At 37.4% G+C, this 17,684-nt stretch overlaps 1 protein-coding gene across 4 annotated transcripts in view; it reads left to right on the plus strand.

Moving 5' to 3' along the window:
• The window catches only part of FNDC3A (fibronectin type III domain containing 3A), a 111,009-nt gene that overhangs the window by 39,591 nt on the left and 53,734 nt on the right, over positions 1-17,684 (plus strand). For all 4 annotated transcript variants that reach the window (XM_065902426.1, XM_065902424.1, XM_065902428.1 and 1 more), the window contains one exon: positions 100-175. In XM_065902426.1, the coding sequence (XP_065758498.1) occupies positions 100-175 (76 nt within the window). The remainder of the gene's footprint in view (positions 1-99; positions 176-17,684) is intronic.

Raw genomic sequence — 17,684 nt, forward strand, 5'->3', positions numbered from 1 at the left:
TAGCATACATCTACTCTCTTAACTTGCAACATTTAATATCTTGATGTGCAGATTTAGTCTGCTGTTCTTATAATTAATACTTCTTCCCCTCATTTTAAGGTTATTCTGGTACAAGTCAACCCAGGGGAAGCATTTACAATAAGAAGAGAAGATGGACAGTTTCAGTGCATTACAGGTAAGAATGGTCACTTATTATCATTTGAGACAAGACTAAAGGTTATGATACATAGAAGTGTTATATGCTTGTGGTTTCTTCCTTTCTTTCTGACTGCCACCACACCAAGGCACGAAGTTTTCATACTTCATGGCTTAACCATAGCCAGCTATAGTCTCTTTCCCAGGGTTTCTTGGTTAATATACTGTAATGTTGTTCATGTCACTCCCCTACTCAAAAGTCTTTGGTGAATCCAGTTCAGTTTCCTTAGTCTTTCTGAAAGATCATTTCATCATTCTTGCTTGCTTTTTTCCCATTTTCCTTTCAATACTGTTTTGCTTTCAATACTGTTTCCCTTTAGTCTTGCTAAGTTGGCTTATCCGCTATCTCTGAACCCTTTTTATATTGCATGCTTTCTATACTGTTTTTCTTATCTACAGTTTACCCATATCACCACTACCTCCAGCCTATCCAGGTGCTTCCAGACTAAGCTCAGATCTTATCTTTAAAAGGTTTATTTATAAAGACCCATCATTATGTGTACTCATGTACTGGTTGGATGAATTACTTCATAATTCTTGTGTAGTAAAAGAATTTTGGTTGTGTAAGTTCCAGCATTTATTCTAACTAAAGAGTCCTTGATTCCAAAGTAACCTGTTAATTAAACTAAAATCTTAGTTAATTTTGGAAGTGAGTACTCTGAATGAGAGCCCTAAATTTAACAAGTATATCTGTGCAGAGGCACATTTCAAAGAGTAATCGAGCTAGTGAATAGTTATTGCTCCTAATAGACCTGTATAAATAGGATGCCCACTAGCTAATATACTAATTCGAATTCCTAATGAAATAAACACTTGTAAGAGAAGCTTCCACTAAACTTCAAAACTTATAGAAATAATGATGCTGTCTTTAGCTTGGTACATAAAACCTTACTTAACAAAAATGTTCAAGGAGTATTAGCTTCCTTCTATTTTGATTTCTTAACAACAAAAACTCTCTTTTTTATTTTTGATTCTCTGTGCTAAAATAATGCCTTTTGTTTAGTAGATGTGCTGTTGATATTTATTAAAACTAACTGCTAAAATATTTTTAAGTATATTGGTATGCCAGTTTGCCTTGGTAACTACTATGTACTGAAAATATATTTTTATACTCAGAGGTATTTTAGTACCTTAGAGTTTTCAATATGAGCACCAATTAAGATTGCATGGTAATATGGAAATTTTAATGTAAAAATACAAATGTGGTGAGCCATAAGTAATGCCTAGATGTTAACCATTTAGACAAATCCTGGATTTCTGGCTTTTTTTTTATGATTTGACTCTCAAGTGTAAAAAAAAATTGTTGAAGTGAATTCAGGTTTGTTGAAAGCTGTAGCTCACCTTACCTCGAGAAGTCAGGAACTAATTGACGGTTCCCCAGTGTGTGGGTTCTGAGCCCCTTCACCCGCTAGAGTTAATGTGCCATTAATACTGCCTCTACCTCTACATCTTCCTGCTTTCCGTTTTGTTTCCAGGTAGCTCTGACCAGCTTCCTAGTAGTTACTGATGTGTGTTTCGCCATTGTTGCTGCTGGTGTCACTTTCTAGTCTGCCAGTGGGAGGTTATTGGACCTTTGGTGCTTCTGCTGTCGTCTAATTCAGAGTGACCAGCACTGCTGCTCCCGGGACGGTTACTGTCCGCACCTCTGTTCCTGTTTGTCTTCCCCTTACTGCTACTGCTCTTTATTACTGTGTTTCTGCTCTCACAGTATCTCCTCATACACCTGATCGTGACTCTTCCTGCCTTTATAGGGGCTTCTGAAGTTAGGGAAGGTTTGTCCCCACTAGTAAGTACCCCTCTGTTCTCCATGTGTTTGGGGATCATGGTGAGGATAAGCACACACGTGGTCAGCTCTATCATATTTGCCATCTCCTTTGCAGAGCATTTTGTTGGTAAGTCTCTCCTAAACTGATCCAGATGACGTTTAGGTCTTTAGTAAAACAACATTTTGTTAAATACTTAGAAGCTCTGTATCCCAATTATCCCAACTCTGTTACCCTAGCGTGAGTTCTCTGCACTCCAGATGTTGGCACTTCTGGCCTCTGTGTTCTAGTATGAATTCTTGCGCTCATGAGGTCTGTTCAGAATGCTTTTGTCTTTATAGTTTTACCTTTGCTAGTAGTATCTCATAAATGAAAGCATATGCAGAATTTTGGTTCCTTTTCACTTAGTATAACAAGTTTGAGGTCCATCCATGTTGTTCCTGTGTCATTCGTTCACTCATTCTTATTGCTGAGTTGTGTTACGTTGCGTGAACACCCCCATATTGTGTCTGCTTAATCACCTGTTGAGGGACCTTTGAGTTGTTTCCAGATTTTGGCTAACATAAATTAAATGGTTGCAAATATTTATGTTTTAAAAAGGGCCATTTTCTCCCAGGATGTCTTTGTTGGGGATGGGAGAGGAAGATTTCATCCAAGTAGGACCCCTAGTGACCTGCTCTGATAGCCTAGAATCCCTGAGACGTGTGTACAAACTACACCTCAGGCCCCATGAATCTTGTTAGATATGTCAGATCTTTGATATTAAAAATGTCTGAAATTTATTCAAAGTTAAATGTCTGTTTTATATATCATGGTCACTATATTATTTGCTTTAATTACTATAACTTGCAGAATGAAATATAATTTTTCTTAGTACATTCACAATAAAACTTTAAAGAAATATTAATAACAAAATGTATGAATTAATTAATGGTGCATTTTTAAAGGTACAAGTCTGGTCAGCCTGGGTTCTGGAATTAGTGGGTGGGAGTTAAAGGGAAACAGATTTAACTCAGTGTGAGGAACAACTCTGTAATAAACAGAGCTGTCAGAGAGACTCCAGAGCAGTCAGTTTCCCATTTGCCTTTCTAGGTGGTAATGCATCTACTGAGTCTTCACTTGATGGTGCCATTAGCAGGTTTAATTTCTCTTCAGTGGATGGTTGGAGTTAATGCCTTCTAAGGTTCTTCACAAGTCTAAAATGTTCTGATTCTGTATCCTTCAGTAGATTACTTAAATTCTGCCCATTATTTTGCACATCTGTGAAATGAGGATACACTAGTGTGAATTAGATTTTCTACCAACTCTCATTTTTTTTTATTTTTTTTTTGGTATTCATAATTATGGTAATATCTTATGCCATATCTTAAATTTATTTTAATAATAAGTAGATCAGTATTCCAAGAATTTTTTAAAAGACCACTGATTATCTTTGGACTAAGGACTTTTTTTCACTACAAATCTGACTGAACTAAATGAAGTTCTTTAAGGTATATGGAAACTATAATTAACTCAAGTTCAAACCATATATAGTAGTCTCATTCCCATATGATTAGCTATTATTTACTTTTTTTCATAATTTAACAAACTAAATCATGGAGAAGTTATATCTTTTATACGTTACTTAGGAAATCTTAACTACCCTTAGGAAATACTCTAAAAGCATAAGTAACTATGTGGTGGAAATCCATTATTAAAAAGTGCCCTCTACATTTTTCCTTCTAAAATGAAAACATCAGTTTCTCTAGAGAGGCTCAGAAGACTCATTTTGAAATATTAATGAGTCTTGTTTTTGAAAATGAATCATGATGGATCATCCATTCATAAATTCACCCATTTTAGGTTAAGTGAATGACTCATCCTGAGTACTTTGTTTAATAGTCCCAGATTGTCCCTAAATGCTATTAAATGTTACCTTTCAAGAGAAACCATGTTATATATGACTTAGTTAAGAGACAACTGCAATGTTTATGCTAAAAAGGAAAATTCAGGCAAATTAAGTTGTCTTCAATTCTTTATGTTCCTAATGAATAAAATATCATTGTTCAAGTTGTTCTCTTGAAAATAGGAAATCTCAACTAGTTCAGTGAGTTCTGTTTTTTTTTAACTGATAAAAATTTCAATTAAAAAATTTTAATGAGTGGTGATGGCAAAAGGAAAGTAAGACCTAGAAATATAATTGTGTAAAATAGCTAGCAAGGAAATGAGAATCAGTCCTAGAGCCGTAAGAATCTCAATTCCGCCACAGCCTCATGAGATTGGAAAAGGACTCTAGCCTCCAAATAAGAACACACCCTAGCCATTACTTTGATTTTCCCTTTGTGAGACCCTGAGTAGAAAATCCAGTTTATACAACACTCAGATTTATGAACTACAGAACTGTGGGCTAATAAATGGGTGTTTCTTAAAACCACTAAGTTTGTGCTAATGTTAACAAAGCAATAGAAAACTATGACAATTGTAATGTGAACATTTTTTCTCTCATGTGTCTTGTTCAGAGGTCTGTTAGTACTTGTATGGAGTTCTTTGCCCCATAGGTAGTAAAGGAACTCAGGTTACTTCCATCTTGATCTGCCATCCCTAGAATATTACACTCGTCTGCATGATCCATGGTGGCTCACCACCAATGTTCATGTCCCAGACAGAATGGAAGAGAGGAAGAGAAGAAGAGATAAAAGATATGCCCTCTTTCTTTAAGGACATACTTTGGAGATACATACAGGTAACTTCTGCTCACTGGCCATAGCTTAGCTGGTCACTTCTAACTAAATAAAAGAACTAAAAGTTGTCTTTGGATGAGGTGCCCATGGATCCAACTAACATCAGAAGATTATTACTATGAAAGAAGTGAAGAACAAATACCAGAAAATAACTGATAGATACCACAGGCTATTTTAAATAATAATAATAACTGAAAATCTTCAAAGATCCTCCAAAAATAATTACAGTGTTTACTTATGGAGTGCTGGTGCATGAAATTGGGAACAGGGATGAAGGGAAAGTTTTTCTTCTCTTCTATACTTTTTCATTTTTGAATCTTGTAAAATATAAAGGTTGTATGTAAGAACCACCCCCTTTCTTTTTACACAGAAGATACTTGTCTCCCTTCCCTCCGCCACATTTTACCTGTCCCGATGTGATTAGTATTTCTGCACTGTTCCTCCTTGTCCCTTTTGAGATTTTCATCATTTGGAGTTTGTTTAGTCAGTGACCTCAGCCCAGTGGAGGCCATGTCAAATTTATATATATATGTATATATACACTGCATATACATATGTATAATGGACTAAGTATATGAGACGTTTTTAAGCATTTGATACTCTCTGATCTATTTTACAGTAATAAGAAAGGTCATTCTCCGTTGTCATTGCACATGCACAGTATTTTAGCTACTTTTTGGGCCATATCAGTATTTATTTTGTGAGTTTTTAATTATAGCAGAGCCTTACTACCATTTATAAAGTTGAAAGCATGGAGTAGTACATTCTGGGTTTGAAATACCTATTTTGCCAGTTGACTTTATAATAAGCTGACTACTGTTTGTATGAAGCAGCTTCTTCCTAAATGAGGAAACCAAGGCTGATGATACTGTAATTTATCAAATCAATCTGACTCGCTGTATACATTGGGGAAAGTGAAAAGTGTTAGTTGCTCAGTTGTGTCCAACTCTTTGCAACCCCATGGACTATAGCCCACCAGGCTCCTCTGTCCATGGAATTCTCCAGGCAGGAATACTGGAGTGGGGTTGCCATTCCCTTTCCAGGGGATCTTCCCAACCCAGGGATCAAATTCGGGTCTCCTGTGTTACAGGCTGACTCTTTACCATCTGAGCCACCAGGAAAGCCCTTGATGAACTGGGGAAATTTCCACAGATAGCCACATTAGAGAGCTATACTTTCTAACTGGATTTGATTAAAACTTATCACAGAAATCTGTCTATGTATTATACCTAATTGAGTAAGTTTCATGCCCTTTTGAACACGTTACTGTGAAAGTCCCTCAGTTGTGTCCAACTCTTTGTAACCCCAAGGACTATACTGTCCATGGAATTCTCCAGGCCAGAATACTGGAGTGGGTAGCTTTTCGCTTCTCCAGGGGATCTTCCCAACCCAGGGATCAAACCCAGGTCTCCTGCATTGCAGGCAGATTCTATACCAGCAGAGCCACAAGGGAAGTCTTTTAATAAGCACATTAGTCCCACATTGATTTGGATTCAAATTTCTTTACAGAAATGTTATTTTCCATATTTGTTTCTGTAACTACAAGTTCGGCCTTCCTAAAGCACGACTTTTTTTTATTACTATGCTAAAAACAAACTGAAAAACCTTGCCTTCTTTCTTTTCATACAGCATAGGACTCTTAGCCTCATTTTCTAGGCATTCCATCAACTCATTCCAGTCTTTCTTTCTAGTTTTAGTTTCAGAAACTTCTACTCCAGATATACCAGAATTAGTAGATACTCCAGTTTCTACCCCTGGAGGAGAGCCTGGCAGCCCATTCCAGTATTCTTGCCTGGAGAATCCCCATGGACAGAGGAGCCTGGTGGACTTCAGTCCATGGGGTCGCAAAAAGTTGAAGACGACTGAACAACTAAGCACAGCACCGGTCTCCAAATATTTCTTACAGCGACCCCTCTCATACCTTTGTTCACATTGCCCCTTCATTAAAACTTACACAAGTGTGCATTCACATGTGTACACACGAGAGCTTTCTGAATTTTTGCAATTCTTCAAAACACAGTACAAACTAGGTCCCCATCTCTTGAGATTCTTTCTGAACACCCCAGGGTTAAAAAGTGTTCCTCAGTTTCCTTTTGCACTCATGGTCTGACCTATATCTCTAACTTGTCATATGTCTTTTATTGGTTTATATGTCACTTATTGGTTTTTGTCTTTTTTCTATTTTAGAGTCCACCACTAATCATGTAATTGAGTGCTCATTGTCTGACAGCATTGTGGTGTGTACAATTAATCTTAGTTAAACCTTAACAGAGTGAGAAACTTGAGCTTTGTTAAAGTCTCATAGCTAGTTACTGAAAGATCTGGGACTCAAATGAAGGTCTTTCTGACTGTAAAGATTATAATTTTTATCCTCCACCAAGGGATCAGACTCAACAGGGAAGTTTAAACATGCAGGTGTCTAGACCCACATCAACCTTTCTCAAATGATTATGGTACAGACCATACTGTGTCTAGATCTCCTTTCCTTCCCCGTTAGCATCTGGAACTGTCCCTTGCATTTATAGAAACTCTAAATGTTAATTGACTTATTTTAGGAATAAGCAACAGAGTTGTCTTTATTTCAGCACTTATTTCTAACTGCAAGACCAATGCTTTATAGAACTGCAAGTAATGGGAAAAAGGGCAGAAAGTGACTTATAATTTAATTAGCATGTACGATACTATCTAATGGTTATTGAACAATTACTGTACCAGTTACTTTTGTAAACATTCTAAATGTAATTAATCTATTTAATTATCCTATCACCCCTGTGAGATAGCTATTACTGTCTTCATTTTATGGACAAGAAAACTGAGACCTAGGTTAATAACTTGCCCAGTTAAGGGTGACTGAACAGCTGAGCTGGGACCTGAACTCTGGTAGTCTGGCTGCAAAATCCACACTTTACAGCCATTTCTCAAACATAAGTATCTGAGATGGCACTCCACTCATGACTTATAACAATAGTTAGCTTCTCTCAACCACATAATTTTTTCTGAAATATTTTCATATATTTACTGCAAGTCACTCAAAATGCTATTCTAGAAATGGGAGTGTCTTATTTCAAAAGATCCAAAACCAAATTACTATACCCTAAGAACTTTATAGATTCATCTCTGAACCCTAAAACCAGCCCTATCAAAAAGTACAACATGGCTTTGTGTACATTGTACCACATGGTGCTAGGGGGGAAAAAACCTCTTACTTTTAATTGCAGGATATAATTTTTTCCTCAGAGCACTGAGAAAGCATGTTTCATTTCATTTATTGATCTTCTTTGAGGAGAGAACCTACCATAAGAACTTTAAGGAGTAAATAGTACCATATTTTATATTAACACTCTCTAAATATTAGAATTTGAAAAGGTTCTTTTCTCATTTATACTTGAGAAAAATCTTAATTTTTATTACCCTAAAATGATGAGGATGGTCGACAGGAAGATTTGTATCTTTCAATTCAACCTTCTCATCTTCTGGGGAAGAAACTCATCAGTTGGATTTAAGAATTTTTGCTAAAGATGATATTATTAGAGTGTTAATGAAGCAGTCTAACTTAGTACGGCATAAGGTATATGCCTTAAACTTTAACCTGGGGCAAGGTGTTCTTGTTAAAATACCTTTCTGAGTAACTGAGAACCAGAAAATCTTTTTCCAAATCATGTAACTGAAAATATTTACAAAATAAACACTTAAATTTAGCCTTAGTGAACAGAATGTACTGAAAATAATTTAGGATCTTCCAGTGCCCTAAATCATTATAAGCATTAAAACTGATTGTATGGTGGTATAGTGTAGATTATTTAGAAGATTGAGTTGCTGGGTAAATTGCTGAGTCTAGATTAGGATATTAGGTTTCATTTAAAAGCCATTCTTTTATTTAGCAAATTATTATGAACTTGATATGGACACTATGCCAAAACTCTGGGGATTTGCTGGTGAGTAAGATAGACCTTATCTCTGCCATCCACAAAGTTTGTGATCTCGTAGGGAAGATTGTCAGTAACATGAGAAAAGGGTTGTGATGGAAGAAACAGGATGGGTGCTGTAGAAGCTCTGGCAGGAACATCCAAACCAGCCCAGGGACTAGGAAAGACTTCCTGGAAGACACACAAAGGGTAAGCTCTGGTTTTACTTTTTATTTCCCCAAAATGGAAGATTAAAAAGATTATTAATTAGTAGTTTTGTTTAATCAGGACTTGAATCTGGAAGTCTCTTTATTGATTATACATTACTGAGGGTATCAACGTAATTAGCTTTTTTGTAATAAGGAAAAATACTGCTTTTAGTGAGTACATATGCATCAAAACTAATTTGAGCACATTTCCTTCAAGTACCTGCCCCTATGTGGTAGGATTATAGGAATCGCTTTCCTTCTTTATGTTTTCTGTATAACTTGATAATTTTGATGAATGTTAATTGCTTAAATAACCATTTAAATATTGTAACTCCTTTAAAATTTAATCCCGATTTTATTTTATAAAATTTAGAGTTTGGGTTTTTTTTTAAGCTGAGACCCTGAGTTTATTAAGGAAAATGGTGGACCATTTTGGTGCAGATAAGTGATTTTTTTAACTAATGAAAACTAAAAATATGGGACATACCAAGCTTACAAGTATATAATATTAATAATAATCTGACGATTTTTGAAATCAAGGAGGTGGAAAAAAGAAATGTGTAAATTTGATACCATAATTTAGAACTGGCTTAAAGAATTCTGACATTCAATTGGACAGATATGAACCCAGGGCAAAAACCATTAGATGTTGAGGATTTTGTCAGCCCCAAAAAAGTACCAGTATAAGTAAGCTAGGCTGTATTTATGAAAGAAGGAGTGTTTGTTTGGATCCCCTCTGTTTAACCAAGTCATTCTGTGAAGGGATGCTAGAAAGGGAACAAGTATTTACTACAAACCTACTTTGTGCTTTGCGTTCTTTTTCTTAACCTTATGTCAGAATGTCTAGAAAGATCACTTTCCTTATTAAAAATAAAGACCAGACTCTCTAAAGTTAACATCACTTTAAGGATCTGGTGAGACGAGCAACTGAGTACAAACTGATACAGAGAGTTATCTTATTTTAGCCCTGTAGTAACTGCAACCACAAATTTGGACTCAGGGAAGTGTTAATTAAGCAGTCTAACTTAGGCATAAACATTTCTGGTTTTTTCCCCCAAAGCATAGCTGGGACAACACAAGGCTCCGATCTTCAATGAACATTTATATAAAGTTATAAAGAGACTACCATGAAATAATTATATAATCTGATTTATATATCCTTTTACCTATTGCAGAGATTGTCCCAGGAAAAAAGAAAAGATCTTTTCTGGTTCCTTTCTTTATATGGCAACAATATTGAATGTGATTTTTAGTACCTACCTAGATATAAAGAGCTGGAAAAAGTCATTCTTTCACAATTCTCATTTTCATGTGTCACAGCAGCTAACACAGGCATAATTTCTTATCTAGTATAGACCCTTCTTATATTTATAAAAGTATGACTTTGCCTCTGACTGTGGTTGTGGTATTATATTAAGGCACATCCAAACATGCAGCCATTAACCATAAGAGTCAGGCAACAACATAATAAGGGTGGTGGTAGAAGTTTTCCTTGCAAGTCTATATTAGTTTCTCTAAGGCTCCAGAGGCAAACTTACCGTCTGCCAGAGTCATAATTTTGACATAGGACTCTGATCTCAAAATATGTGCAGTAACATTATTTAAGGATGTTGATTGACTTTTAGAAGGTGAACTTTAGTCAAGTCCTGTTCCCATTATTTATGGATCAGCAAAGTTCTCTTGTCTTTGACATCCTCTTCTGCTTCATTTTATCATCTAATCCCTCAATATTTTTGGAAAAACCCTTTATCATTACAATGAAAGATCTTATTTCAATATTTTACTTTATTTTTAGTCTTACTTTGTTGGAATTTCTCAGCATCCTGTACTCAGTCTCCCATGCTTGGGTGTTGCCAGAACACAGAAAACAATACCTGAAAGTGTGTGCATGCTCTTTTCCTGGAAAGAGAATTTGCCCAAATCTCTAACTGTTCTCAAGGACAACTCATTCTTGACAGCCATTTGAAAGACATAGACCCTACCTCACAGCATAGTAGGGAAGAAAGGCAAGTAATCTACAGTTAAAACAGAGAAAGTGATGTACTATGATGGAATTAAGTATGCCCAGATACATGTGGGAGGCCAGAGGAGACATACCTAACCCAGCTAGGAATATTTGTTGAGTACAGTTCAAAGGGTTGCACAAAGTCAGACATGGCTGAGAGACTGGGCACACACATGTGCAGGAAAAAGCTTCCCACGTGGCACAATGGTAAAGAATCTACCTACCAATGCAGGAGACACAAGAGATGCGGGTTTGATCCCTGGGTAGGGAAGATCTCCTAGAGGAGGAAATGGCAATCTGCTCCAGTATTCTTGCCTGGAAGATCCCATGGACAGGGGAGCCTGGTGGGCTCTAGGCCTTAGGGTCACAAAGAGACATGACTGACTGACTACGCAGACACGCACCTGCAGGAAAAGATGGTGGTTAGAGAAACAGTTGTTTAGCCAAGAGGAAGAGTAACTGAGAAATATCTTAGAAGCAGAAGGAATAGCATGTACAAATGCCTAGCACAGAGAAATTAGAGAAGACTGAAAGGTATGAATAAAGAAATTCATTGGAAAACAGAAAACACTGAGGAGTATCTGAAAGTGAGACTAAAAGTGGAAACATAGGTGCTCAGTCAACCCAGAAGTCAAACCCACGTCTCTTGCATTTCCTGCATTGGCAGGTGAATTCTGGTCAAATGCGCCACCTGGGAAGTCCCATAGGGTGTGTTAACAAATACCTTTATAGCATGCTAAAGAATTCAGGTGTTATCCTGAAAGGAACAAAGAGCCACTGAAGGATTCATTTTAAGCAGGAAAATAGCAACAACAAAAGCAAATAAGTAATAAGGATAAGACCTGGGCACTCAGTGTGGAGGATAAGAAGAAACTAGAATGATTTACAGATTTCAGTCAGTTGAGCATAAAGATAAATGACAGTGTCTTTCACTGTGCTGCAACACATACAAGGAAGAGAAAAAAAATTGGTTTGGGTAGAAGGATAGAGATGATTCATTTATTACTGAGCAGGTTAGGTTCAAAATGCTTTTTGGTTTTATAGCTGTTTCTGATAAGGTTTGGAATGTGTCTTAGGGCTCTCCAGGAAGTCCCAGTTTGATAACTGCTGGTAAGGGTGTGTTGATGAGAATATAAATACAAACTCTGAGATTTGATAACTTGAAAAACAAATTCTCTTTAATATAGCTATTTCACTTGTAGTAATTTATCCTGTTGACATAGTGATAACATCTGTGAATTATGTTTGTGCAGAGGTGTTCATTACACCATTGTTTGTAATAGCAAAATGTTGAAAATAAGTTGAGTATCAATAGGGAAATAGTTAAATTATGGGACATTGTTATGGTGGAGTCCTATGCAGCCATTAAGAGATTGAAGCAGCCTGTGCATGTACCCACATGGAAAGCTTTCTAAGCAAACCATATTATTAAGGTGCAGAACAATGTGTATGCTATACTGTCATTTGCATTTTTAAAAGAGTATACACATAATTGCTTTTGTATGCATTAAATACCTCTATTAAGATTTATACACTCGAAACTAACACAGCATGGTTAATCAACTGTACACCAATAAACACAAAGCTAGCACAACACTGTAAATCAGTTATACTCCAATAAACACTGAAACAGCAGCAACTCGCCAACCTTTCTTACGTTCTCATAAGAAGCACCATTAGTTGAGGAAACAACATGAAAGCAGGTGCCTGAAAGCTTGGGAAAGACATGGTTTCATGTTAGCCTGATTATGCCAAACAGTGATAGAAGGAAACACCTCCAGCTTTCATTCCCTCCAGCCTTCCAGTTCTCCTGGGAAGTGATAGTCCTTGAGAACATGAGAAATGAGAAGGAAGGATGATGCTTTAAGTGTAGAGACCAAGTTCCTTTTCAGAAGAACCCGAACATCCTGTGGCACATCTCCAGGGATAGGTTCTGTTCCTGTTACAGGAGATGAAATCTCTAATTCCACTTGGGTACGCATAATTCAAAGAGAAGGTATTTTGACACCTGATATATGGTTATTCTTAATAAGCTATCTTTTCCAATCTGTCTGTAACCATAAGAAATTAATATTTTGATGCCAATAAAACTAAAAACTGTAAATGCTCAAAGAGGAAAGTGACAGTGGGAAGAAGACTGAGGTTGCAGCAAACTGAGCCACGGAGTAGTACTTCCAGTCTAAATCTGAATGTTGTTTGTTAAGCATGCATTATATAAAATACTTAATCAGTGGTGGTGTAGTCTTCAAAAGATTTGTCTAAAGAGCCTGGCTACGGAGGCCATTTGCCAGATAACTCATGTGGCTGGCGGAGCCTTAACATATGTTTTAAAGGTCCAGACCTTAAACCACAGAAGCTGTGAGGAAACTTAAAGATAAATATAGAGTCTATATGTGGGAAATCTATAATTAAAATAAAAAAAGTTCAACTATTGTGTAAAAAGGACCTAACACAAGCCTCTTCATCAGCAGCAGTACTGATTTAATGCAGTCTGTGCATGTTGGATAATGGGTCTGCCCTGCCATGCAGGCACTTTTTTTTTTTTTTTTAACCTCTGTGGCCTTAATGTTTGATCCTGACAGGATTTGCATCACTGACCCATATCACTGCCTGTGTGATGTCAGCGTGTGGGTGTACAGTTAGTGAGACTTAGTTAACCTCTTGTGCTGTAGTAAATCCTAAGCACCATTTCCTACTAGAATAACAAAGAATGATTCATGGTTGTTCACATTGGACTGGTACTAAAAATAGTAATGTTCACAACCTGCTGTATCCATGCATTAATATCAGAACCTTTGTAGCTTTCTAAACAAGAGCCCTAAAAATAACTCTTGTTTAGAAGCAGGTGCTTGCTTGGTAAACATATCTACTGTTTTCTATCTGTATACAGTTTGATTTAGTGGTAAAGATAGATTCTAACCATGGTATGATAGTCATTCTTCATCCTTTTCCTACTTGATATACTTGTCACTGATATATCTAAATGCTTAGCAAGTCTGATTATAGAAATTTTTAGTTACCTGTACACAGATAAATGAAATTACCCATAATTCTGAATCATCCTTAGACCCCTGATTTTAATAGTCTACTTTATCCAGCCTTAAAAAGGAATAATAAATTTTCAAGGAAAAGAAAGGCCCCAAAGCAGTGAATAATAATTCCCTTGATCTTTTCTCTTTCTTCTTTAATTTCCTACTTCATTCTTTTCCCAAATTACAGTTGTCACACACTTCTAATGCCCAGGATTAGTGTTAGAGTCCATAGTTTCAAGGACCTTTCAGTTACACTAAGAAAAATACACGATCAAAAAAAGACATACAAGCAAATTACAATCGACTAACTCAGTTCAGTTCCAAGACTATATAGGCTTGTGCCAATTGCCAGCCTCATGTGAATAAACATTGTCAGGTGTTTTGTAACCTTAACAAATAAGCATTGCTTATTAATAAGGTGACCTTCTGTCCCATTTTGTCTAGGACAATCCCAGTTTATTCCTCTCATCTTGATATCTAACTGGTTTAACATTTGTTCCAGACTTTGCATTTTTTAAGAGTATAATTAATAGTTCCATTAAAATAAGCTCTGATGTATATGATCAGCCATCATTTTGTGTTGCCAGTTTCTGCCATGATCTCCTCTAAGCAGTTTTTTTTGTTTGTTTTTTCTTGTTTTTACTTTAACCTGTGATTAAACTTAAAGGCAACTAGAATAAACTGTTTCTCTTTTCCTGACCCCTGTCAGAAGCAAGTCAAGCATGGCAGTAAGGTACTTAGTAGTAGAGCAGAATGTTCTTTGATAAGGAGGGCTAAGGACAGAACTCCTTCCGCTCTCCTGCTGTTGCCGCCGCAGTATGTGATGCTTATGCCCCCTGATGGCCACTTGGTGTCACCAGGCCTCCAGTAACCCTCTGCGAACATTGAGAAAATAAAAACCAGGAGCCTTTTGTTTGTTAAAATTGTCATATAATTAGGTACAAAAGGGAAAATGAAAAAATGTATTCATCACTGCATAATGTTTTCCTGTAATTGTGATGTTCTCAATGGATTCTCTCTCTTTATTTCTGTGGGAAAATTGATGCACATTGTTAAATTAACATATCTTTAGAAAACATGAAATAAATTTAACTTTTATTTTTCTATTATAACTGAAAAGTCCTTGAAAGTATGGATGCTAACACTAACCTTGGGCATTAGAAGCGTGTGGCAGCTGTGCAAATAGTTGAGGATCATGAGGGGATAGAGCTGAAGCTTGTTAAGAGGGCACTGAAGACAGCCCCGTGCTTCCCAGGTGGCACTAGTGGTAAACCAAATCGGGAAAGGGGTACGTCAAGGCTGTCACCTGCTTATTTAACTTCTATGCAGAGTACATCATGAGAAACGCTGGGCTGGAGAAAGCACAAGCTGGAATCAAGATTGCTGGGAGAAATATCAATAACCTCAGATATGCAGATGACATCACCCTTAACGGCAGAGAGTGAAGAGGAACTAAAAAGCCTGTTGATGAAAGTGAAAGAGGAGAGTGAAAAAGTTGGCTTAAAGCTCAACGTTCAGAAAACTAAGATCATGGCATCTGGTCCCATTACTTCATGGCAAATAGATGGGGAAACAGTGGCTAACTTTATTTTTTTGGACTCCACAATCGCTGCAGATTGTCATTGCAGCCATGAAATTAAAAGACGCTTACTCCTTGGAAGGAAAGTTATGACCAACCTAGACAGCATGTTAAAAAGCAGAGACATTACTTTGCCAACAAAGGTCCATCTGGTCAAGGCTATGGTTTTTCCAGTGGTAATGTATGGATGTGAGAGTTGGATTGTGAGGAAAGCTGAGCACCGAAAAATTGATGCTTTTGAACTGTGGTGTTGGAGAAGACTCTTGAGAGTCCCTTGGACTGAAAGGAGATCAAACCAGTCCATCTTAAAGGAAATCAGTCCTGAATATTCATTGGAAGGACTGATGTTGAAGCTGAAACTCCAATACTTTGGCCACCTGATGTGAAGAACTGACTCATTTGAAAAGACTCTGATGCTGGGAAAGATTGAGAGTAGGAGGAGAAGGGAACAACAGAGGATGAGATGGTTGGATGGCATTACCAACTAGATGGACATGGGTTTGGGTGGACTCCGGGAGTTGGTGATGGACAGGGAGGCCTGGTGTGCTTCAGTCCATGGGGTCACAAAGAGTCGGACACGACTGAGCGACTGGACTGAACTGAAGACAGACCCCAGTAGAGGAGGAAGTGGAGATCGAATCAAGACTAGAAGGGGAGAGATAGCTTTAATAAAGTGTGAAAGGACAGGGATTCTTCTGAAAATAGAAGAGGTGAGAAGAGTTTGTAAACAACATTGAAAGAGTTCAATTTTGTACTGAGATATGTAGTTGAGGTTGATTTGGGGGACATCCTTAAAGAGTGGTGGGGATCTCTGATAATCCCTATAGAAAACAGAATATAAGTTTATTACCCAGGAATAAATTCCTGAAAGGATTCCTGAACAGTGCTGATGGCTGAGTTAAGGTTGGATATAACTAAATTCATAAACATGCCAGTCCACATAACATTTGATTTCTACAGTTCAGGTCTATGAGAAGATAATTAAATCTGATTTATTAAAATTGGGTGTTTTTAGTGAAGGGGAGGTAAAAGGAAGACATGGATGGGAAAAAAGATTGGGCCATGAAGACACAGATGGATCAGGAGAAACAGATCATCACTATGAGGAAGACCTAATGTTGTAGAAGAAAGAGAACTGGTCAGATGAAAGATAGATACGGTGACCAGAGATTGAAACATGAAAGTTTTAACATTTCAAAGACGAGATCCTGTAGTGGAACTCTTAAGTGATAAATTTTAAGATATATCATTGAACACCCGTTACTAAAAACAGAATAGAAGAGTTCAAGAAAGGTATAAGCTAGGTTTTCTTGGACACGAAAGTCGTCTTGCTGATGGGCAAGAGCTGGGAAAGTCACTGTGGACATGGTGCCGAAGCTCTCAGTAAATGACAGCAGTGAGAAGGGCAGAGGGTGGGGTGTTCCCACGTGTTACTATGGCATGATCTCAAGGAAAAACTGAAGCATGAAGCAGTAACAGCAGTGGCGTTGGGAAGCAGCCCTTCAGGTGTCTGGAGCCTGCTTCCGGAGAGAATGAGAAGCCGCCGCTCCCAGCAGCTACTGGAAAAGCTGTCCTGGAGGCGAGCTGGGTTTCATTCAAAGAAAGCCCATCAGCAGGTGTTCTGTGAAAAGGTTGAGGATCTAGGGGAGTTTATAACAAGGAAAATGTTCCAGTGAGCACAATGGGAAGAAATGAGAAGATCATCAGTTAAAGAAAGAGTCAAGAAACGGAAACACAGCTGTGAGAGAACGTGAGCCAAAATGAGGAAGTGGGCTGCCGGGACTTGCTTTTTGTTTAGGGGCTAAAGATCAGAGGCATGATTGGATTTACTGGGAGCCTGAATCCAACATTTATGAGAAGATTCTGTTGAGACCAGGAGACTTTAAGGTATTAAGCTATGCTCTTCAGGGCAGCTTTGCCTTTTAGTGGGACTTAGAAGGTAACAATTATCCTTCCCCACTAGTGAGAATGATACATCGATGTCTTATCTCCTCTGAAATGTCTGGCATGTATTTATTGAAACCTCCAGATTATCCCTTACCAGTTCTTTTCCAGCTTTTTGGAAGACTGAGTCTTTGAACATGGTTTATATATGTTTAAAATATTGCCTTATTGTTAAAATAATCCTGGCTTTGCCTCATTGTGTGCTCTTGGCAAGTTACTTAATTGCATTCTGCTTCAATTCCCTTACCTATAAGTGATACCTTTTTCAGTTATTGTGAGGATTGAGTTAACACATGTAATACATTGAATAGTACCCTGTCCATTATTACTTT

This window comes from Muntiacus reevesi, chromosome 11 (genome assembly GCF_963930625.1).
Source record: "Muntiacus reevesi chromosome 11, mMunRee1.1, whole genome shotgun sequence".
Taxonomy (NCBI): Eukaryota; Metazoa; Chordata; class Mammalia; order Artiodactyla; family Cervidae; genus Muntiacus; species Muntiacus reevesi.